At 47.4% G+C, this 21034-nt stretch overlaps 3 protein-coding genes and 13 non-coding genes across 16 annotated transcripts; 6 read left to right on the top strand and 10 right to left on the bottom strand.

The window, feature by feature from the left end:
• The first annotated feature begins 282 nt into the window (after positions 1 to 282).
• On the top strand, positions 283 to 364 carry TRNAL-AAG (transfer RNA leucine (anticodon AAG)). Its single transcript has one exon. It is a non-coding gene; the product is annotated as a tRNA-Leu (tRNA).
• A 1120-nt stretch (positions 365 to 1484) lies between these two features.
• TRNAK-CUU (transfer RNA lysine (anticodon CUU)) lies at positions 1485 to 1557 on the bottom strand. Its single transcript has one exon. It is a non-coding gene; the product is annotated as a tRNA-Lys (tRNA).
• Positions 1558 to 7842: 6285 nt separating this feature from the next.
• On the bottom strand, positions 7843 to 7915 carry TRNAK-UUU (transfer RNA lysine (anticodon UUU)). The gene has a single exon. It is a non-coding gene; the product is annotated as a tRNA-Lys (tRNA).
• Positions 7916 to 8497: 582 nt separating this feature from the next.
• On the bottom strand, positions 8498 to 8569 carry TRNAD-GUC (transfer RNA aspartic acid (anticodon GUC)). Its single transcript has one exon. It is a non-coding gene; the product is annotated as a tRNA-Asp (tRNA).
• Positions 8570 to 9104: 535 nt separating this feature from the next.
• On the bottom strand, positions 9105 to 9176 carry TRNAG-UCC (transfer RNA glycine (anticodon UCC)). Its single transcript has one exon. It is a non-coding gene; the product is annotated as a tRNA-Gly (tRNA).
• A 796-nt stretch (positions 9177 to 9972) lies between these two features.
• Positions 9973 to 10054, bottom strand: TRNAS-AGA (transfer RNA serine (anticodon AGA)). Its single transcript has one exon. It is a non-coding gene; the product is annotated as a tRNA-Ser (tRNA).
• Positions 10055 to 10192: 138 nt separating this feature from the next.
• TRNAL-CAG (transfer RNA leucine (anticodon CAG)) lies at positions 10193 to 10275 on the top strand. Its single transcript has one exon. It is a non-coding gene; the product is annotated as a tRNA-Leu (tRNA).
• Positions 10276 to 11143: 868 nt separating this feature from the next.
• TRNAI-UAU (transfer RNA isoleucine (anticodon UAU)) lies at positions 11144 to 11237 on the top strand. Its single transcript has 2 exons — positions 11144 to 11181; positions 11202 to 11237. It is a non-coding gene; the product is annotated as a tRNA-Ile (tRNA).
• Positions 11238 to 12529: 1292 nt separating this feature from the next.
• Positions 12530 to 13177, bottom strand: LOC134495841 (histone H2B 1/2/3/4/6). Its single transcript, XM_063301508.1, has one exon. The coding sequence runs from the start codon at positions 13143 to 13145 to the stop codon at positions 12765 to 12767; it is 381 nt and encodes a 126-aa protein (XP_063157578.1). The 5' UTR covers positions 13146 to 13177; the 3' UTR covers positions 12530 to 12764.
• A 339-nt stretch (positions 13178 to 13516) lies between these two features.
• Positions 13517 to 13937, top strand: LOC134495843 (histone H2A type 2-C-like). The gene has a single exon (XM_063301510.1). It carries the CDS (start codon positions 13546 to 13548, stop codon positions 13933 to 13935), a length of 390 nt encoding a protein of 129 aa, XP_063157580.1. The 5' UTR covers positions 13517 to 13545; the 3' UTR covers positions 13936 to 13937.
• Positions 13938 to 15738: 1801 nt separating this feature from the next.
• LOC134495842 (histone H3) lies at positions 15739 to 16183 on the top strand. Its single transcript, XM_063301509.1, has one exon. The coding sequence runs from the start codon at positions 15746 to 15748 to the stop codon at positions 16154 to 16156; it is 411 nt and encodes a 136-aa protein (XP_063157579.1). The 5' UTR covers positions 15739 to 15745; the 3' UTR covers positions 16157 to 16183.
• Positions 16184 to 17067: 884 nt separating this feature from the next.
• On the bottom strand, positions 17068 to 17150 carry TRNAL-CAG (transfer RNA leucine (anticodon CAG)). The gene has a single exon. It is a non-coding gene; the product is annotated as a tRNA-Leu (tRNA).
• Positions 17151 to 17548: 398 nt separating this feature from the next.
• TRNAM-CAU (transfer RNA methionine (anticodon CAU)) lies at positions 17549 to 17620 on the bottom strand. Its single transcript has one exon. It is a non-coding gene; the product is annotated as a tRNA-Met (tRNA).
• A 1171-nt stretch (positions 17621 to 18791) lies between these two features.
• Positions 18792 to 18873, bottom strand: TRNAS-GCU (transfer RNA serine (anticodon GCU)). The gene has a single exon. It is a non-coding gene; the product is annotated as a tRNA-Ser (tRNA).
• Positions 18874 to 19119: 246 nt separating this feature from the next.
• On the top strand, positions 19120 to 19192 carry TRNAV-UAC (transfer RNA valine (anticodon UAC)). The gene has a single exon. It is a non-coding gene; the product is annotated as a tRNA-Val (tRNA).
• A 667-nt stretch (positions 19193 to 19859) lies between these two features.
• On the bottom strand, positions 19860 to 19933 carry TRNAI-AAU (transfer RNA isoleucine (anticodon AAU)). Its single transcript has one exon. It is a non-coding gene; the product is annotated as a tRNA-Ile (tRNA).
• Between the last annotated feature and the right edge of the window lie 1101 nt (positions 19934 to 21034).

Genomic DNA, 21034 nt, shown 5'->3' with positions numbered 1-21034 from the left:
AGATATCGTTTTCGCTAGTAAGCCGAGGCGGTCCTGGGGTTGATGCTTGGATGGGACACCAACGAGAAATCACAGGGGGTTTAGACTAGATCAGTGTTGTTCCGCTTTACGAAGTGTGGACTTCAACTCCCAGAATTCCTCAGCCAGCCATGCTAACGAAGAATACTGTATACAGTAACAAGTTTCAGTAATTTAAGGAAAACCTCCAAATTTGGACTGAAGCTGGATATGAAAGAAAAACACCGAACTGTGCTGCGGAACTAGGGCCGTTTCCAAAGGGGCGGTAACGTGGCCGAGCGGTCTAAGGCGCTCGATTAAGGCTCCAGTCTCTTCGGGGGCGTGGGTTCGAATCCCACCGCTGCCATAGCGTTTGTAACTTTTGAAAGCGATTGTTCTCGACCAACACAGCCCAAGTTGAAAGAATGCTGTTCCCAATTTCCAATGAGTATCATCTTGAACTTCAGGATTAGGAGTCCTGATGACGTCACGGACAGGACTCGCCTCGCGCTGCTATTAAAAATGGTCACGGAAGGATCGCTGGTTTCACCTATCACCACTTTGATCTGACCCAGGCTGCCATATGTGGAAGGCCGCTAGGTGGCAGACCTCGATGCTGGGATGGGTGTTCCCGTTCTACTACAGTTGTATTTGGACTAATGTATAGCTTTTTCTAATCAGTGTTTTAAAATTGGTGTCTATATTTTGAGGGTGTCTGTTCTGTTTTAGAAATATCAGGGAAAAGCATAAGAAAGTAGGAGCATTGATGTACGTCCTTATGTTTAGATGTTTTTTTTCTTTTGCCATGCGAACTAAGGCGACCTGAACCTGCTAGTGCCTTCCTTCCTGGAACACTTCTTTACTCTCTAGAAATCATTGATTACTAATTTGATTTGTTGTTCGTTTGCCAATTCTGATTCCAGGCAGCTAACAACTACTACTACTACTTATTATTATTATTAAAAATGAGGTTGCACCCTTTTTCCTCCCTTTCTTTTGGACGTGACCAAGGTCATGCCCTGCTCCTCTGTTTGCCTAATCCCATCAGACCCAAATTTACCCTCCCTGCAATCCCATCTAAACCGGAGCAACCTCGCGCACAGCACAGCCCATGTTGCAAAGCCCTAATAAAGGAGTTGCAACAGAGGAGCTGGGCGAGAAACCCCAACGTTCCATCCTCAATCAAGGCCACGCCCCCGATTATCTCAGTGTTCCATCTCCTTAACAATGGACTGAAAGGGCCGCGTTGCCTAACAATAGAAATGCAGGGAATCCCAGATACACGGACAAGGTTACCTGCCCAGCTTCCCCAAGACTGGCCAGCAAAACAGATCCTTAGGATTTCTGGGGATAGCTTGTTTGAAGCCCAACGCTGCAGCGCTGGGTTTCCTACCTTATTAAAAAGAAAGAAACGAAACGAAGTGGGTCAGAAGTGGAACCTGCCAAAACGCTGCTTATGACTTTTAACGGCAAGGGGAAAAGGGAAGCGCCCAACGTGGGGCTCGAACCCACGACCCTGAGATTAAGAGTCTCATGCTCTACCGACTGAGCTAGCCGGGCGGTTGGATTAAACGTTTGCTTTGATACTAGGAGGTTTCATTCTTCTTGCAGAGAAGGAAAGTGAATCCTGTAGAAAGGAAATACAGTAACCCTCTGACTTTTCGTAAGTACCATGACTTGATTTTCCTCTATTTTCTGGAAACAGAACGCAGGGCTGTTGAACCCTTCTGAACTCAGCATGATCCACAGCATGCCTTTATTCTGAAAACTGCTTTTCTCAACAGCGGATTTTCAACTTGTGTGGCTACTTTGTGTTACGCCGCGTTACACCTAAAAGGCAGGCAGGCCTTTCTTTCTCCCTCTGACTTTCCTTTCCTTTCCTTTCTTTCTCTCTCTCTCTCTCTCTTTCTTTCTCCCTTTGATCTTCCTCCCTCCCTCCGACTTTCCTTTCCTCTCCCCCTCTTCTTTTTCTTTCCTTCCTTCACTTCTGCCTGCCTGCCTGCCTATCTAAAAGGTACAAAGGAAAACTGGGGAGGGGTGTAGAAGGAAGGAAATTGAATTGATTAGATTGTATAATCTCCGCATACTTAATGGCTTGTCCTTTTATCATATTAAACCTGGCCATTTCCAAGTCATTCTATTCCCATTGTTATTGTTTATTCGTTTAGTCACTTCCGACTCTTCGTGACTTCATGGACCAGCCCACGCCAGAGCTTCCTGTCGGTCGTCAACACCCCCAGCTCCCCCAGGGACGAGTCCGTCACCTCTAGAATATCATCCATCCACCTTGCCCTTGGTCGGCCCCTCTTCCTTTTGCCCTCCACTCTCCCTCGCATCAGCACCTTCTCCAGGGTGTCCTGTCTTCTCATTATGTGGCCAAAGTATTTCAGTTTTGCCTTTAATGTCATTCCCTCAAGTGAGCAGTCTGGCTTTATTTCCTGGAGGATGGACTGGTTTGATCTTCTGGCGGTCCAAGGCACTCTCAGAAGTTTCCTCCAACACCACAGTTGAAAAGCATCGATCTTCCTTCTCTCAGCCTTCCTTATGGTCCAGCTCTCACAGCCATATATTACTACGGGGAATACCAGGATTTATTAAGAACAGTGTCCAAATCACAGGGAGTAATCTTCCCACTGTACTCTCTTAGTCAGGGCCCCACCAGAATACTGTGTCCAGCTTTGGGCACCTCAGTCTAAAACAAACTAGAATAGTTCAGGGGACGGCTACCAAGATGGTGAGACGACTGGAACTCAGGTCCTCTGAGGAACAGTGAAAAGAACTGGTTTCACTTGAAGAGAAGCCAAACAGGAGATCTGGTAGCAGCCTTCAGATATGGATTGTCTTAGAGTGGGGAGTCGATTTGTAGATTAAGGGTTGGAAGTTAGGAGAAATTTCCTCATAGGAGCCAATGGAATAGGTTGCCCCATGAAATGGTAGGTTCCCCTTCAGTAGAGGTCAAAACAGGCTGGTCTGAAATGCTTTAGCAGATCCTGCTTTGAGTAGTCGGCTGGACTAGATCACTTCTAAGCTTCGATCCAATTCTTTGAATGTCCTCAAGGGCCATGTATGGCCCAGAAAGTTGGCACACCCTCTATCCTGGCCCTGCATTGTTTGCTTGTTCGTATTATTTGTCCCAAAAGGAGTTTACTACAATGCACAATTTCCAATTTATGCAGAATTCAATGGCTTTGCTCAGTCTCTTTGCCTCCACTCATATGGGATTTCAGTTCCCAGAACTCCTAACTGGCAAGGTCAGAGCCTGGGAATTCTGGGAGTAGCAGTCTGCTGGTAAATCAGGCTGAAGAAGGGTAGGCTATAATCTCAACCACAGAGGACAATTTATGCTGATGCCCTGTTATACTGCAGATAGCTACCTTAATTACCTTGATTTCAAGTCCAGGACCAGAAATTGCTGTTACAGGAAGCTGAAAACTGATGGCAAATATAATTTTAGGCTGCATCAGTAGAAGAAAGCATTCAAATCATGGGGAGAGTACATACATAAAAGGTAAAGGTTTCCCTTGACATGAAGTCCAGTCGTGTCCGACTCTAGGGGGCGGTGCTCATCTCCATTTCAAAGCCGAAGAGCCGGCGTTTGTCCGAAGACACTTCCGTGGTCAGCATGACTAAACAGAACGCCATTACCTGCCCGCCGAAGCGGTACCTATTAATCTTCTCCTATTTGCATGTTTTCAAACTGCTAGGTTGGCAGGAGATATACTGTCATGTTCCCATTCCGATGTTTATGGTTCCTCGTAACGTTTCACATGTCATATCTGCAGTTGCGTGCCTGCCTGGCCACGCTGGTAAATTTCCTTTGTGCTGACTTGTGATCTTCTGGAATGTATGTTTGGGTTATCTCTGCTGTTCAAGGTTACTTTCTCAGGCCGATTGTATTGCAGTTTTGCCTTTAATATCATTCCCTCAAGTGAGCAGTCTGGCTTTATTTCCTGGAGGATGGACTGGTTGGATCTTCTGGCAGTCCAAGGCACTCTCAGAAATTTCCTCCAACACCACAGTTCAAAAGCATCTACCTTCCTTCTCTCAGCCTTCCTTATGGTCCAGCTCTCGCAGCCATATGTTACTACGGGGAACACCATTGCTTTAACTATGCGGACCTTTGTCGTCAGTGTGATGTCTCTGCTCTTAACTATTTTATCGAGATTTGTCATTGCTCTTCTCCCAAGGATTAAGCGTCTTCTGATTTCCTGACTGCAGTCAGCATCTGCAGTAATCTTCGCACCTAAAAATACAAAGTCTTTCACTGCTTCTACATTTTCTCCCTCTATTTGCCAGGTATCAATCAAGCTGGTCGCCATAATCTTGTTTTTTTTTTTGAGGTTTAGCTGCAAGCCAGCCTTTGCACTTTCTTCTTTCACCTTCATCATAAGGCTCCTCAGTTCCTCTTCGCTTTCAGCCATCAAAGTGGTATCATCTGCATATCTGAGATTGTTAATGTTTCTTCCAGCGATTTTAACTCCAGCCTTGGATTCCTCAAGCCCAGCATGTTGCATGATGTGTTCTGTATACAAGTTGAATAGGTAGGGTGAGAGTATACAGCCCTGCCATACTCCTTTCCCAATCTGAAACCAGTCCGTTGTTCCGTGGTCTGTTCTTACTGTTGCTACTTGGTCGTTATACAGATTCTTCAGGAGGCATACAAGATGACTTGGTATCCCCATACCACTAAGAACTTGCCACAATTTGTTATGGTCCACACAGTCAAAGGCTGTAGAATAGTCAATAAAACAGAAATAGATGTTTTTCTGAAACTGCCTGGCTTTTTCCATTATCCAGCGGATATTGGCAATTTGGTCCCTAGTTCCTCTGCCTTTTCTAAACCCAGCTTGTACATCTGGCAATTCTCGCTCCATGAATTGCTGAAGTCTACCTTGCAGGATCTTGAGCATTACCTTACTGGCATGTGAAATGAGTGCCACTGTTCGATAGTTTGAACATTCTGTAGTGTTTCCCTTTTTTGGTATGGGGATATAAGTTGATTTTTTCCAGTCTGATGGCCATTCTTGTGTTTTCCAAATTTGCTGGCATATAGCATGCATTACCTTGACAGCATCATCTTGCAAGATTTTAAACAGTTCAGCTGGGATGCCGTCATCTCTGCTGCCTTGTTATTAGCAATGCTTCTTAAGGCCCATTCAACCTCACTCTTCAGGATGTCTGGCTCTAGCTTACTGACCACACCGTCAAAGCTATCCCCGATATTGTTATCCTTCCTATACAGGTCTTCTGTATATTCTTGCCACCTCTTCTTGATCTCGTCTTCTTCTGTTAGGTCCTTGCCATCTTTGTTTTTGATCATACCCATTTTGGCCTGGAATTTACCTCCGATGTTTCTAATTTTCTGGAAGAGGTCTCTTGTCCTTCCTATTCTATTGTCTTCTTCCACTTCTGCGCATTGCTTGTTTAAAAATAATTCCTTATCTCTTCTGGCTAACCTCTGGAATTTTGCATTTAATTGGGCATATCTCCCCCTATCACTGTTGCCTTTTGCTTTCCTTCTTTCTTGGGCTACTTCTAGTGTCTCAGCAGACAGCCATTTTGCCTTCTTGGTTTTCTCTTTCTTTGGGATGTATTTTGTTGCTGCCTCCTGAACAATGTTGTGGACATTGTTCTTCCGGGACCCTATCTACTAAGTCCAGTCCCTTAAATCGATTCTTCACCTCCACTGCATATTCCTTAGGAATATTAGTGAGCTCATATCTGGCTGATCTGTGGGTCTTCCCTAATCTCTTTAGTCTGATCCTAAATTGTGCAAGAAGAAGTTCGTGATCTGAAGTACAGTCAGCTCCAGGTCTTGTGTTTACCGACTGTATAGATGTCTGCCACCTTTGGCTGCAAAGGATGTAGTCAATCTGATTTCGGTGTTGTCCATGTATAAAGCCGTCTCTTAGGTTGTTGGAAGAGAGTGTTTGTTATGCAGAGTGAGTTGTCTTGGCAAAATTCTATCAGCCTATGTCCTGCTTCATTTTGTTCTCCCAGGCCATGCTTACCTGTAATTCCAGGTGTCATCTGACTGCCCACCTTAGCATTCCAGTCTCCCGTGATGAAAATAACATCTCTTTTAGGCGTGTTGTCCAGTAGGTGCTGCAGATCCTCATAGAACTGCTCTACTTCAGCTTCTTCAGCATCTGTGGTTGGGGCGTATATTTGGATCACTGTGATGTTAGATGGCTTGCCCTGAATTCAAATTGAGATCTTTCTATCGTTTTTTGGATTGTATCCAAGCACTGCTTTAGCCACTTGACTATTAATTATGAAGGCTACTCCATTTCTTCTGTGGTCCTCTTCTCCACAGTAGTAGATCTGGTGGTCATTTGATGTGAAGTGGTCCATTCCAGTCCATTTCAGTTCACTGATGCCCAAAATGTCTATCTTTAATCTTGACATCTCACCAATAACCACATCCAATTTGCCCCGGCTCATAGATCTTACATTCCAGGATCCAATGGTGTGTTGATCCTTAGAACATCGGATTCGCTGTTCACCACCAGCACCGTCGGCCGCTAGCCGTCCTTTCGGCTTTGAGCTAGCTGCGTCATCACGTCTGGGGCTAGTTGAACTCATCCTCTGTTCCTCCCCAGTAGCATTTTGACCATCTTCCGACCTGGGGGTCTAATCTTCCAATGGTATACCGACATATCTCTGGTTGTACTGATCCATTTAGTTTTCACGGCAAGAATACTGGGGTGGGTTGCCATTACCTTCCCCGGGGATCGCATTTAGTCTGACCTCTCCGTCATGACCTTCCCTTCTTGGGTGGCCCTTCACGGTTTAGCTCATGGCATCATAGAGGTGCTTAAACTCCAGCACCATGGCAAGGTAACGATCCTTTGCTGGAGTCTGTTCCCATAGTCTCATAAAACTGGCAAGTCCCAACAGGCTTTTCTGAGAGGTCCTTCATAGAAGAACTTAAGAATAGCCTTGCTGGATCAGGCACGTTTCATCTTGCTCCAGCACAGTGTTTCTCAACCTTGGCAACTTTAAGCTGTATGAACTTCAACTCCCAGAATTCCCCAGCCAGCATGAATTCTGGGAGTTGAAGTCCATACAGCTTAAAGTTGCCTAGGCTGAGAAACACTGATCCAGCATTTTGTTTCTCTCAGTGGTCAACTGAAAACCCCTGGTATGCACAGAAAGAGATGATCCCTCAGAATGAGATACATCCTTCCTCTGTCATTGTTCATCTGCTTCCAGCTTGGAAATAACATTTTAACTTCCAGACAGATAACCTTGATACCTGTCCTGTCCTCCATTAATTTATCCAACCCCCATCTAAAGCCTACCAGGTCAGTGACCATCACAGATTGTCCATCTGCTTGGAACAGCTCTATGGGTCAACCCAGATGGGCTCCAAAATGAACTCAAAACTATCCCTGGTGATTTTTATAACTCTTTCTGCACATTTATTTATTGGTGCAATGCATCTCCTACTGGCATGGAATAATCCCCAAAGCTAGGATTTCGAACTTTAGAAACTTAAAAGAACAGTTATTTAATATTTTTTTCAAAAGCTCTGATTAACAAAAACAAAATTAATGCTCTTGGTCCGACTTACAACCGAATTCTGCTTCTATCCAAGAGAAGTCTTGCTTTGTTCCCAAACTAGCTATAAGCTTCACAGGTAAACTAAAGCAAACGGTCATTTAACGAGGGGGAGGGACAGCAGAAAACTGTGGTCCCAGGCCATCTGTTAAATCAGTGCACATCTGGCACTCCTGGGTGTTCATAGTCCTTCTCAGAAATGGATCACTTGTTGAAAGGGGACAAGAGAAAGTATCCCAAGATAAGAATGCATGCAAGTCAGTGGAAAAAAAGGGAACTTGTCGCCTGAACAGGGACTTGAACCCTGGACCCTCAGATTAAAAGTCTGATGCTCTACCGACTGAGCTATCCAGGCTCTGAACCTGGTTTTGAAAACAGCTCCTGAAAACCAACTTCTAGTCTGCAAATTCTACCGAGTTCCCATCTTTCAAATGAAGATCTTGGTAGCCAAAGATATGAAAAAGGTCCCTTATCGACCACTTCCCCACGTCCCATGAGAGATGCATTTCCGGATAGGGGTCAAATCTCTCCCTGCCTCTGGACAACATCAACATCGTCATGGTTTGAGGAGAGTTTGCGCCTCCCCCATCAGTAAATATTTCTGAGTTAACCATTCTCCTGTGCAACACGATCAAGACTATTTTTGTTTTAAAAGAATGCTTTTGAGCATCTGTAAGGTGCTTCTACTGCGCGTCAAAACCGCAGTTTCCCGGAATTACAAAGCAAGGGTTTTAGGTTAGCGGGTACTGCCACGCGAACTTCAGCAAAACTTTATTGCGACGTACCTGTTTAGACCGTGAAATAAAGAAATATAAACAATTAAAAATTACAGCCGATCCGCCATCCACAGCACCTTCCGCGTTTCCTGCTTTTCCCCCCACCAGTGGGTTGCCACAACAGTTGGGTTGGGTTTTATCAAGGAATCGAAAATTGTGCCCTCCCCGTCGGGGAATCGAACCCCGGTCTCCCGCGTGACAGGCGGGGATACTTACCACTATACTAACGAGGAAGAGGCTGGATCTGGCGTTTTTTCAGCAGGGTAAGAACTAGATCCAAACAATCACTAGCCCGCAAGAAAAATACATAGATCTTTTCCCTGCTCCGAATTAAGCATATCCTGAATTCGTACCATACAGTATAGTGACGTCACCGCGAGGGGCAACGAGCAGATCTACGGGTTCAGAATCAAACCATGGTTAGCCAACAAATCCCATTCCGAGTCAAGAGGCCTTGAATCAGAAGCTACCCCAAGGGGCTGCGTTTGTGGGACATGCAAAGCCACGAAGCAAAAGGGTTACGACTAGCCAAAATTAGCGCCTTGTGTGAATGCATCTGCTAGGTGTTTGAGCGACCCGCTTGCGTGAACACTCTTACCGTATCCAAACGCCTCTTTTTCTGAACGGAGGTCCTTGCAGCTGGATAAAACGTAAGGAGTTGGGCAACGCTCGCATTCTTTTTTTTCTTCGGTCTCCTTTTCGCCTATCTCCCTAGAAGGAAGTTTTAAAGAAGACGCAAGGGCTTTCACATATGCTGTAAAAGTCAGCTGCGTTGGCCGGGAATCGAACCCGGGTCAACTGCTTGGAAGGCAGCTATGCTCGCCACTATACCACCAACGCGTTGAGAAGCGGGGCTTTCTAAATTCCTACTAGTAGGAAATACCCATTCATTCTAAATAAGTGAGGTTCTTTGCGGATGGCTCGTCTTTCGTCCGACACGAAGTCTTCCTCCTCCCCCTTATCACAGGTTATTCGGCCTACATAGTGATTTCTCAGCTGTTGTGGATGCCTAGGATAAGAATGGCCCTGAAAAGGCTATCTCTGAGCATACGCAAGCTGCACCACTAGGGAGACCCACCAGGCACCAAAGCGTTCCAGCCGAAGGAGAAAACTTCTCGCAAAGAAAGTACTCCGGGGCTTCTGTTCAAGAAGCCATAATGCAGGGACTGAATTGTGTAAAAAGAAAATAAAACAATAAATAAAGCCCCCCACAACCCCTTGATACTGCATTCAAGTTAAAGATTTAACTGTCGACGTAAGTCAAGGCAAGTGGGTTGCATCTACTTCACTAGCCATAGTTTGTAGAATAAGCCACGCTTGACAAAATTCACACAACGCCCTAAAGCTGAATCAAAGGTAGTGTTGGCGTGTTGGGTGAGAACACGGGCAGAGTATCGGTGAACGAAGACCTACTAAAATAGCTTGAGGGATTTTGGAAACCGAGGTTGGAAAGCTGCGGTGTTCCTTCCAGGGAGAATTTAAAACCTTCTCATACACAGAGACACCCCTCTTCATTTTTTCCAGCTAATCACCGGCCAAGCCTTCAAAAAGAGGCGGCTTTAAACGTGGGGAAGCAACACCACAACAGGCAAGGTCGGTTTTTTATTAGAGGAGTTAAAAGAAAAAAATAGCTTTTCGTAGTCGGCAGGATTCGAACCTGCGCGGGGAGACCCCAATGGATTTCTAGTCCATCGCCTTAACCACTCGGCCACGACTACCTGCGCTGTAATGCTAGTTATACGTTGTCCTCATATTTCTTAGGGTATGGTGTGCACACAGCCTACTACATCCTTTGAAGAAGCCATGTTAAAAATAGACATTACGAAAGACGTTGGCGGAAGCTTTTATATCGAGAAGTCAGGATGGCCGAGCGGTCTAAGGCGCTGCGTTCAGGTCGCAGTCTCCCCTGGAGGCGTGGGTTCGAATCCCACTCCTGACACATCTGTTTTATCCTTAAAATCCCACCGTTTTGAACTACTTGAGTAGTACTTCAAATGTTTCTCGAGCACAAGACCCACTCCAATTTCAAATGGTTGCCGATTCTTTGGGGCAATAAAGACGTGCTAGTTTGCTTAGCTTTGGTTTACTGAAAAAACAAACCACAATTGTCGGGACTCATGCCATACACTGAGCCGTAATACACGCATTAGAAAGCAGAAAGTCCAGGATGTCACCACTTAACCCGCTGAACTGCAGACAAGCAATTTCACATTAAGGATTAACCTGTTGCGTCCACCTGGTTGCACGCATGCCCCCCCCCCCCCCAGGAACTAAGCAGTGATTGCCAAGGATTCCCCAGGCCAAACTTTAAAGCAGTGTTTTTCAACCTTGGCCACTTTGAGATTACTCCAGGAAATAAAGCCAGACTGCTCACTTGAGGGAATGGTATTAAAGGCAAAACTGAAATCCTTTGGCCACATAATGAGAAGACAGGACACCCTGGAGAAGATGCTGATGCTAGGGAGAGTGGAGGGCCAAAGGAAGAGGGGCCGACCAAGGGCAAGGTGGATGGATGATATTCTAGAGGTGACGGACTCGTCCCTGGGGGAGCTGGGGGTGTTGAAGACCGACAGGAAGCTCTGGCGTAGGCTGAAGTCACGAAGAGTCGGAAGCGACTAAACGAATAAACAACCACCACTTTGAGATGGGTGGACTTCAACTCCCCGAATTCTCCAGCTTTAAAGTGTTTAAACAAGGGAACGTCTTTTTCCCTGCTCTATTTTCAAAGTAGGTACTTTTTAAATGTAACCCACAGAATCGTGTTTGAGAATCACAAGAGGAACAGCAGAGAAAACCCACAATTAGTTGCTCCAGTGGCGCAATCGGTTAGCGCGCGGTACTTATACAGCAGTACTCGCCCGAGCAATGCCGAGGTTGTGAGTTCGAGCCTCACCTGGAGCAGTGATCTTTTCTTCCCCCCAGGGACGCTACTCGCAGGTTACTCCATGTCCTGACTCCCGCTGCTAATGGTCTTTCCTGGCTGTTGATGGACCTCGCTTGGAAGTTAGATTACTGCTTACGAGGAGATTCGGAACTGGGGTTTTCCCTTCTCTTCGGGAGGGCTGGAAAATATTGTCTTTTATTGCATGAACGGGAGAGGCACTATTTGGAAAAGTTTTGTAAACTTGGAAGGATAAATTATTGAGGGACCTGGGACAATCTACATCCTTAGCTGATGGCACCACCACGTGGAGTGTCAGAAGCGCAACGTCTAAGAATTGTTAGCTTTGGAAACGCCGATAACGGAAGCCTTGGTATAGCGGTGAGGATACCTGCCTTCCAAGCCGTTGATGCCAGTTCGATTCCCGGCCAAAGCAGAAACTTTCATTCGCACAATCTTCTTTAGCTTTGTTCCGAACGTCCTAAATGCACTTTATTCCTAGCGCCGTATTAATCGAGGGACGTGCACAGGAAAAAATTCACCCGTCATTCCAACTTCCAACAAAGAATTCCGTGGCATTTTAAAAACTACACGTTTGCGATCATGTCAGCTTTCACAGATCACTGCTGGGATCTCTCTCGTGCACATCCTTCTCGGACAAGTATATCCCGCTGTCAGTTGGAGAGGGCTGTATCGTCCTAACACATTTACCAGGAACTGGTAAAGGCATCACAGCTGAATTCACACAAGGCCTTTTTTCAAGGATACAATGATGCGCAGAGCTTCAGAGGGGCTCCCCGAGTCGAGTCTCGTGCTTTTGAAAGTCCCTCAAAACTAAGCTGTCCCGCTGGAGATTTAAAAGAACTTCCAGCTCCCAGGCTGAGCTTTCTCCGTGTTCTTGTATTCACACCTTAATGAGGGTACTTGAAAAGATTTTATTTGGCCTTGCAGTGATGTTACAGCTGCAGCATTTTTTGCACCACCCTCTGAACAACCGACACACTTCATGAAACTCCACTCTGCTATCATTGGGCTTAGAATTCACACAAGATGACGCTGAAGTGTAAGAAGTTAAAAAGTAAAACTTGTAAAGTGTAATAGATTCTGCCAGGCAAGATGTCTTGGCATTGCAACCAATGCAAATAAAACCCCCTTATTACAGCCTGGGACATAAAGTAACCAGGGATCCATACCTCTCTCTCACCAAGGCAAGGAATCAGACAACCACACAACACATTTACCAGCAAATTAATTTACACCCTTTGTACATTTTTACTGAGGAAACTAGGCCTCTTCTAAATAAACAAGTCCATGCCAAGTTTCAATTCTACACCCTGCAAGTATCATCCCTAGCTCTTGAACAAGCTTTTAACTATCATTATCTGTAACTTGATACATCCCCAGGGTCAAGTCTCAGAGATGCTGCTAAGTGTGTCAGTCTTCGGAAGCAGACATCGCTTCAGACAGCTACAGCTCTTTTTATGAGAACGTTGGTGGCTCTTAAAAGAGCCTTTGGGTCTGGTTGAGGAAACGCGTCTCAAGCGCGCCTACTTGGAGCTGGTATACTTGGTGACGGCCTTGGTGCCCTCAGAGACGGCATGCTTGGCCAGCTCGCCGGGCAGCAGCAGGCGCACGGCCGTCTGGATCTCGCGGGAGGTGATGGTGGAGCGCTTGTTGTAGTGCGCCAGGCGGGAGGCCTCTCCAGCGATGCGCTCGAAGATGTCGTTGACGAAGGAGTTCATGATGCTCATGGCCTTGGAGGAGATGCCCGTGTCCGGGTGGACCTGCTTCAGCACCTTGTACACGTAGATGGAGTAGCTCTCCTTGCGGCTCTTCTTGCGCTTCTTGTCGCCCTTCTTCTGCGTCTTGGTCACCGCCTTCTTAGAGCCCTTCTTAGGCGCGGGAGCGGATTTGGCTGGCTCAGGCATGATCAAATCGCTAGCGAGACAAACAACCTAACGAAAAGTGAAGCCTAGAGAACAAACTCTGCCTGCCCCCTATTTATAGGGATCATACGCAAATGAGGGTGCTCAAAATGTCCAATTTTGATTGGCCACGAAAAAGAGCGACACCCACTTCCGTAAACTTACTATGCAAATGAACGAATCCTAAACGTCCGATTGCTATTGGATGGCGCTAAGCGCATCTTCTCTATTGGACGGCCCAAAAAGGTTGTCTTTTCATTGGGCACAGAAGACCCTGGGCAGAAATTAACCAATAGGAATTCGTATTTACAAGCTCTTGGAGTGAATAAAAAGAGTCAAAGCTCCCGTTAGCAAGCACTTACCGCAGAGTGAATCTTTTAGCATATTTTTTTCTGGGCTTAAGATGTCTGGACGTGGAAAGCAAGGCGGCAAGGCGCGGGCCAAGGCCAAGACCCGCTCGTCCCGCGCCGGGCTGCAGTTCCCCGTGGGCCGCGTGCACCGGCTGCTGCGCAAGGGCAACTACGCGGAGCGCGTCGGGGCCGGGGCGCCCGTCTACCTGGCCGCGGTGCTGGAGTACCTGACGGCCGAGATCCTGGAGCTGGCGGGCAACGCGGCGCGGGACAACAAGAAGACGCGCATCATCCCGCGCCATCTGCAGCTGGCCATCCGCAACGACGAGGAGCTGAACAAGCTGCTGGGCAAGGTGACCATCGCCCAGGGGGGCGTCCTGCCCAACATCCAGGCCGTCCTGCTGCCCAAGAAGACCGAGAGCCACAAGGCGAAGGGCAAGTGAGCCCGCCCGCCCGCAACGACACCCAAAGGCTCTTTTAAGAGCCACCCACGCTTTCATGGAAAGAGCTTGTCAACTTGCTAAAGGAAACAGTACCCGAGATACTTTTAACTTCTAAGCACACATTGAGGTTACATAAAGATACACATTAAAAGTAGCTTCCTTAGGCTATTAAAGTGAAAAGCAGACGATTGAGCGATCCATGTGAATAGATCAAGTTCCAGAGCCCAAGATAATCTTTTTACCCAAATTCACTATAGCAAACCAAGAAATTCGGCTCGGATCGTTAAAACTGGGTGATAGGAATTGTACAGATTTATTTACTAAGTGCTTTTTTAAACGGAAGGAAGATCAAATGAACGAAGCATCTGATGCCTAAAAAGCTCTGGCGAGGGCGGCAATTTCAAACTAAAGAGACATTCCTGTTTGGAGGACGCTGGTGACTGGATAGCCAATCCCCTACAGGGCGGGCTTTTCAAAATAGCTCCTTGAAATGGACGGTTTTCTTAATGCAGTTCGGTTCCTTTAAATTGTAGCCACCCATCTGGTGAGTAATGCAATACAAGATGTAGTTTTTCATAAATAGATCCCTGTGTATGGTGCCGGTGGCGAAAATAGTACGAGATGTCCCCCCTGGATTTAAGCTTTTTCTATTTCAGCTTAACAACGATGCCGGCCAACTCATGCGTCGTGTCTGCTTTGGGAGGCTTGAAACAAAGCGATTTCCGTCCCAGGCACTAGAATAAGAAGCATTTCACCCAAGAAAGACCGTACCAATTTTTAAAACCACCAATGTGTCCATATTTCTGCTGAAGATGACTTAAGGCCTGCTCAAAGCGCGCGCGCGCACGAGTCCCCCCGTACGAAAAATCCCGTGTAAGTTTGCAGAAGAAAATACTATCTGCCCACGGCCACGTGTCTCCGCTCAGAAGGCCCGCTGAGAGCCCCAGGTGTGGCTCCCGGGCGAATGTTGCTGGACTGCGGCTTGCAGAGTCTTGTTCTGCCAGAAATTCTTACAACTCTAGGCTGGGTTCACACACTACACGATTAGGCTGAAAGGGTGTAGGAACCAAGCCATCGTGTTAGCCATATTGCGTGACACAACGAACAGCATGCAGCATTTGTCTGAGTGTAACATTACGGGAACAAAACGCCTGTTTTGTTATTCCACCGGTGATCAGTCTGTTCAGCAAGGGATAGCTCACGCCCTTGACGATTTCTCATTTTCTTCGTGGGTGCGTTGCCTTCCTGTCCCTACAACACCCAAGGCTATTTAAAGCAATTGAAACTGGGCATTATAAAACATAGGAATAAAAACGGGGCAAATAAAAGCGGAATTCTAAAGATCTGCACTTCCCTTCTGTCACGATTTAATGTTACCGAACTTATAAAAATATGAATTTAATTGTTCAGTACTCCTTTGTTATAACAGACTGACCAAATTATGAAATGCACCAATACGTGGTATTTCTAATCCTCCCCATGATCTCACACAGTACCTTGAAGCAGTTTTGAGAAAGATACAAATACAATCGCCAAGTATTTTGTAACGAAGTAATTCAGTCCCCGATTCCACTGGGCGTGGAAACAAAGACTTGGCAACTGAGGATCGGTGGAAGAGGCGGACCCGAGATAAAGATATTGCCTTAATGGGCATCCAATCACCGTCGAGCCCGAGAAATTCGAATTCAACAGCTGTTCCGTATTTTCAGCCAATCAGACTAAAAGCGCTGGCTATAAAAGGGCCGGTAGCGTGTCCTTCTCGCTTCATTTTTTGAGATTTCGTAGCTGAAGTTTTCCGGTAAACGGAGAAATGGCCCGCACCAAGCAGACGGCCCGCAAGTCGACGGGCGGGAAGGCGCCCCGCAAGCAGCTGGCCACGAAGGCGGCGCGGAAGAGCGCGCCGGCCACGGGCGGCGTGAAGAAGCCGCACCGCTACCGGCCCGGCACGGTGGCGCTGCGCGAGATCCGCCGCTACCAGAAGTCGACGGAGCTGCTGATCCGCAAGCTGCCCTTCCAGCGGCTGGTGCGCGAGATCGCGCAGGACTTCAAGACCGACCTGCGCTTCCAGAGCTCGGCCGTGATGGCGCTGCAGGAGGCGAGCGAGGCCTACCTGGTGGGGCTCTTCGAGGACACCAACCTGTGCGCCATCCACGCCAAGCGCGTCACTATCATGCCCAAGGACATCCAGCTGGCCCGCCGCATCCGCGGGGAGCGGGCGTGAGCAGGCGCCCCGTCCCGCCCCAGGCTCACTGACACCCCAAAGGCTCTTTTAAGAGCCGCCACATCTGCCCGAGGAGAGCTGAGATCCGCAAGTTCCTCGTACAGGAGGAGCCCCGGGAAGAAATCAAAGGTTTACCTGAGGCGGTGAAGGAAATGCTTACAGCAACAGGCTTAGTCTGAGACTTGGGTTGGCTCTTATTTTGGTCCCGTTTTACAGGATTTCAGGGAGATCTACCGGTGTAGTATTTCGCTCGGCACAGTCCAAAGTAGCCTGAAGGTGCGCAGAATTTAGACCTAAAGTCTGGATAGGGAATAAATGGTTCCGATGAATGGGCCAGTAATGGAGACCGCAAGTATTTCTGTCAATGTCGCGAGTATTGCTCCTTGTTTCTTTACACCCATTTACTATTTTTTTTTATTACTTCGCTGAAAGCTGTCCTAGCCTGACAGGCCTTCAGAAGGGGCACGTGTTACTCAGTGGTTTTGGTATCTGCCGGCTGGGTGACCTTGGGCCAGTCCCCCCCTCTCAGCCCAACAGCCAATCAGGCGTGGTATGAGAGTTCTAGTCCCGCCTTAGGCATGAAAAACAGTTGGGTGACTTTGGGCCAGTCCCTTTCTCTCGGCCCAACCCACCTCATAGGATTGTTGTGGGGAAAATGGGTGGCAGGGCTATTCGGGATGTTTGCCACCTTGAATTATGTATACGAAAGGCGTTAATAATAGTAATAATAAAGGTAATTCTGATTCAGTTTTCTTCAGTACAAGGTTGTAGATGTGAATGTGACTAGTTCGGGGAGTCTTATGTATTCTGACGTTTTGTTTAATTCACATGAAGTGCACCGTAAAGTCCAACAAATACCCAGAATCTATATAAAAAGCTTTAACGCAAGCTAAGAACGGAAGTAAAATGACTGTCAGGAGTGGGATTCGAACCCACGCCTCCAGGGGAGACTGCGACCTGAACGCAGCGCCTTAGACCGCTCGGCCATCCTGACTTCCGGCCGCTAAACGTCTTTGAAGTGTTACTCCAAATTCTTGCTCACTCCGTCGCCCCGTAATTAGCAGGACAAGAAAGGCCAGTCTGTTCGTTCTTCTCCAGCCGTGGAGAGCGCTGCCTGCGCCTTTCTGCAACGCGGGTGGGAAACATCGGCCAAACAAGGACATTGAGTGTCCTCCGGTGGGGTTTTCTCTCCGCCGCCCGAGAATTAGCAGCGCACGATTCTTTCGCAGCCCGTGTCTGCTTGCGCTCTCTCTCGCAAGCGCGCACATTGAAGAGAGGAGTCCAGCAATAAAATAAAATAAAATAAAATTACTGTTGGCAATTTCCAGAACGGCGCTGGAAAATGATGGCATTTTGTTGACTCTCTCTGGAAATCCAGAGTAGGAAAAAGGTTAGCAGAGGATGGTTTCGATCCATCGACCTCTGGGTTATGGGCCCAGCACGCTTCCGCTGCGCCACTCTGCTCTTCCGGATATCTTGTTTTTCCTACTGACTTGTAAAGGACCATATGCAACCTGCTAGGGCCCGGGCATTTTTTTCTCAATAAAGAGAACGGTCAATTTTCTTCGGTGCCCAGCAGAGAAGCACAAACACCGCTTCATCTCAGCTCTCTGGATGCCCCTGCGTTTCAGCCTCCCACGTAGGATCACCCGCTGGGGTCCCAGATACCAAACCTTGCTTTGGATAGGAATTGCATATGCGGATGTCAAAATCCCTGGTAGCTTTTAAGACGTTATTAAACGAAAAGCTTCTAGGTGACACCACCTGTGTCCCTTGTTACTCTTATTTACCTCTTCATTCCTTTGGTATTAATAATAAAACAATATTCATTTATTCTTTCTAATCTCGCCTCGTTTTCCCTCTGAATCAAATGGAAATGGGTTGTGGTTAAGCCGCCTCGAGGGACCCAGCCCAGGGGCCCCGGGCAGCGCGATGCTCTTTTGCCCCCGTCTTTGGAGGAGACGCTTCTCCTCCTCCCAGAAGCTCAATTTTGGCAAAGGGCTGAGCCTCGCGGGCTGCTCGGAGATCCGCCGCTGAGATCCTCCAAGCCTGCGCAGCCCGGGGCCTCTCATTCGGCTAGTATTAAAAATCCACACCGCTCGGGGAGGGAGGGCAGATGAATTTAACTGGGAATTCAAAGGTGCCGGTAGAGCTCTGTGCATGCATTTATCATCCTTTTAGAGATAGGGATGGCGTTTTAAAAAAAACTTCATCTCCCTTCTTATACATTCCTTCTGCACCGACGGCCTATCTGGGAAACCTGCAAAGCAACTCGGCGGTATTCACACAACCGGTTAAGCCACCGCTGGGGGGAAGAGCCACGGAATGCGGAGATGCGTGTTAGCTGGATTCGCTGTTACGCGGCGGGGTGTTCTGGAAGGCGTGGCGATTTGCAAAGCCGGTCGGTTGAGTCAGCCTGGGATTCGGTGCCTCGGGGGAAGGCGGAAAAGGGGTTAAGCCGACCATCCGGTGACGCGAGTCGGGCGTGGGAACACAAACAGCCCCTGTGCAGCACGGGGTAAGGAGTTCAGCTTCAAGAGCGTTGAACAGCTCGAGCTGTTAGCTAAAAAGAGGAAGGAGGAGCAAAAGGGGTCTTGGCGAACGAAATTCATTCATAGAGGAAAACAAAACTCGCCGACGAAGGTGGGATTCGAACCCACGCGTGCAGAGCACAATGGATTAGCAGTCCATCGCCTTAACCACTCGGCCACCTCGTCACCTATGAAAGACCGTTTAGTTTGTTTCTTTTTGATGTGGGAATCAAAGTTAATCTGCATTTTGGGAGATTGCAATCTTTGCAGGAAATCAGTAATTCTTTTCTTTTCTCATACGAAAACCGAGCATTTAGATTCTCGCTTCTGCCACTCTATAGCTTTTGGGGAAAGTCTCCCTAGGACGTTCCTCTACGCGGCACTATCTTCTATATTCCTGATATACAAGATCAGGGAGGCGGTTCTGTAAGTGGTTCCATAGTGTAGTGGTTATCACGTCTGCTTTACACGCAGAAGGTCCTGGGTTCAAGCCCCAGTGGAACCAGTTGCGCTTTTGTTGAAACGCACGGATGAGAATTCCGTGGCTCCGGAAATCCACTTCTACTTTTTACGAGATGCAGAAAACCATCTGTGGCTCCCGGTTGATTTGACGTGCCTGGTGCAGATTTCCGGGACTCCCCCAGGAACTCGTTCCAACCTCCCGCGAGGAACCTTTGCAAAGCGGTTTTTGCAAACGACCCAACTATTCTGCAAATAAAGGACGGGTGCGTTTGGGTTCTGTCTTTTGCTGCACTCACACGATGCTGCTCCCTTCTTGAAAGTTGCCCGGTATGGTTGCAGGTACGCCGGCAGCACGGCGATGCAATGGAGATTTGGGACGGAAACCATTTGAAAGTCACTGACTGTCCCGGAACTGAATGCGGTTTAAAACATTGCAAGGAGCTGTGTGCGAACTCCGCGCGCTAATCGAAAAGGAAGGCGGTTTAAATTGTAGCGTTGGGTGTTGCTTTTCTATTGTGGTCCTGCGGAGTTCCCCATCCCCCAACCGAAAGAGTGGCTTTATCAACACAATATTTTTTTAAAAAGCACGTAAGCAAGTAAGTCGCCGAACTGGGGTGCTGGCCGCGAAGCAATTTCAGATGGAGTTTCCCGTCCTATATTTCTGCCGTTTTCTTTTACAATTGGAGTAGGCTTGTACAAAAAAGTACTCTTGGCCCGTACGGGGATCGAACCCGCGACCTTGGCGTTATTAGCACCACGCTCTAACCAACTGAGCTAACCGGCCCGATAGAGGGCACTTTCCCGGAAATTAATATGACAACATCAGATCTGATAAAATTTAGGGGTAAAAGCTATTCTGCGTGAATAAATGCCTATGTTATTTTGGCCTCTGGTGCAAAACAGCTTGCAATTTTTCACGAATATTACTCTAATCTTTTCCATCCTCTGCATGTACCTTACTCACTACCTTCCCTTCCATTTTCCCCAACTTTGCTAAGTATGGTTGGCATTTTCTAGCCCATCACCTCTTCAGATCACATCCCCAGATGGTGAAGCTCTGCTTGCTGTTCATCACCTCAAAAGAGCAGCCAGCTTTTATCTGGTGTAGGACCAACCAGCTTTTCTTACACTCCACACGGTAGTACTCTTCAGTGTCAGCCCTTCAGGGTAGGCCAGGTCAGGAAAAGATTGCCCAAGGATTCCAGGAATGCGACTTTATTGTCCTAGGACAGTGTTTCTCAGCCATTTTTAAGAGGTGTGGACTTCAGTGCTGGCTGGGGAATTCTGGGAACTGAAGTCCACACCTCTTAAAGTGGCTGAGGTTGAGAAACACTGTTGTAAGGTATAATACTACAGGTAGTCCTCACTTAACAACCATTCATTTAGTGACAGTTTGGACTTACTATGGTGTTGAAAAAAATAACTTATGACTGGTTCTCACACTTATGACCATCACAGCATACCCACGGTCACATGATCACGATTTGGGCGTTTGGCTACCAGTTCGCATGTATGACCATCACAGCACCCTGTGGTCACATGATCACCATTTTTGACCTTCCCAGCCAGCTTCTGGCAAGCAAAATCAATGGGGAGCCATGTGATTCACTTAATGGCCACGTGGTTTGCTTAACACCTCAATGATTCGCTTAACAACTGCCACAAAAAGGTCGTAAAATTGGGTCAGATTTGCTTAATGTCCACTTTGCGTAGCAACCGAAATTCTGGTCCTGATTGTGGTCATTAAGCGAGGACTACCTGTATAACAGAAACAGTCTACCGTGTTTCCATTTGTTCCCTCTTATTCCAGCAGAATCAAGGTGGCCTCATCTTTGTTTCTTTGTCATGCCTTTTCCTTTTCCTTCCTCATCCCTGCATCCATTCT

This window comes from Candoia aspera, chromosome 4 (assembly GCF_035149785.1).
Source record: "Candoia aspera isolate rCanAsp1 chromosome 4, rCanAsp1.hap2, whole genome shotgun sequence".
NCBI classification, from domain to species: Eukaryota; Metazoa; Chordata; class Lepidosauria; order Squamata; family Boidae; genus Candoia; species Candoia aspera.
Note: the sequence above shows the minus strand (reverse complement) of the source record. Positions and strands in the feature narration are given on the sequence as shown.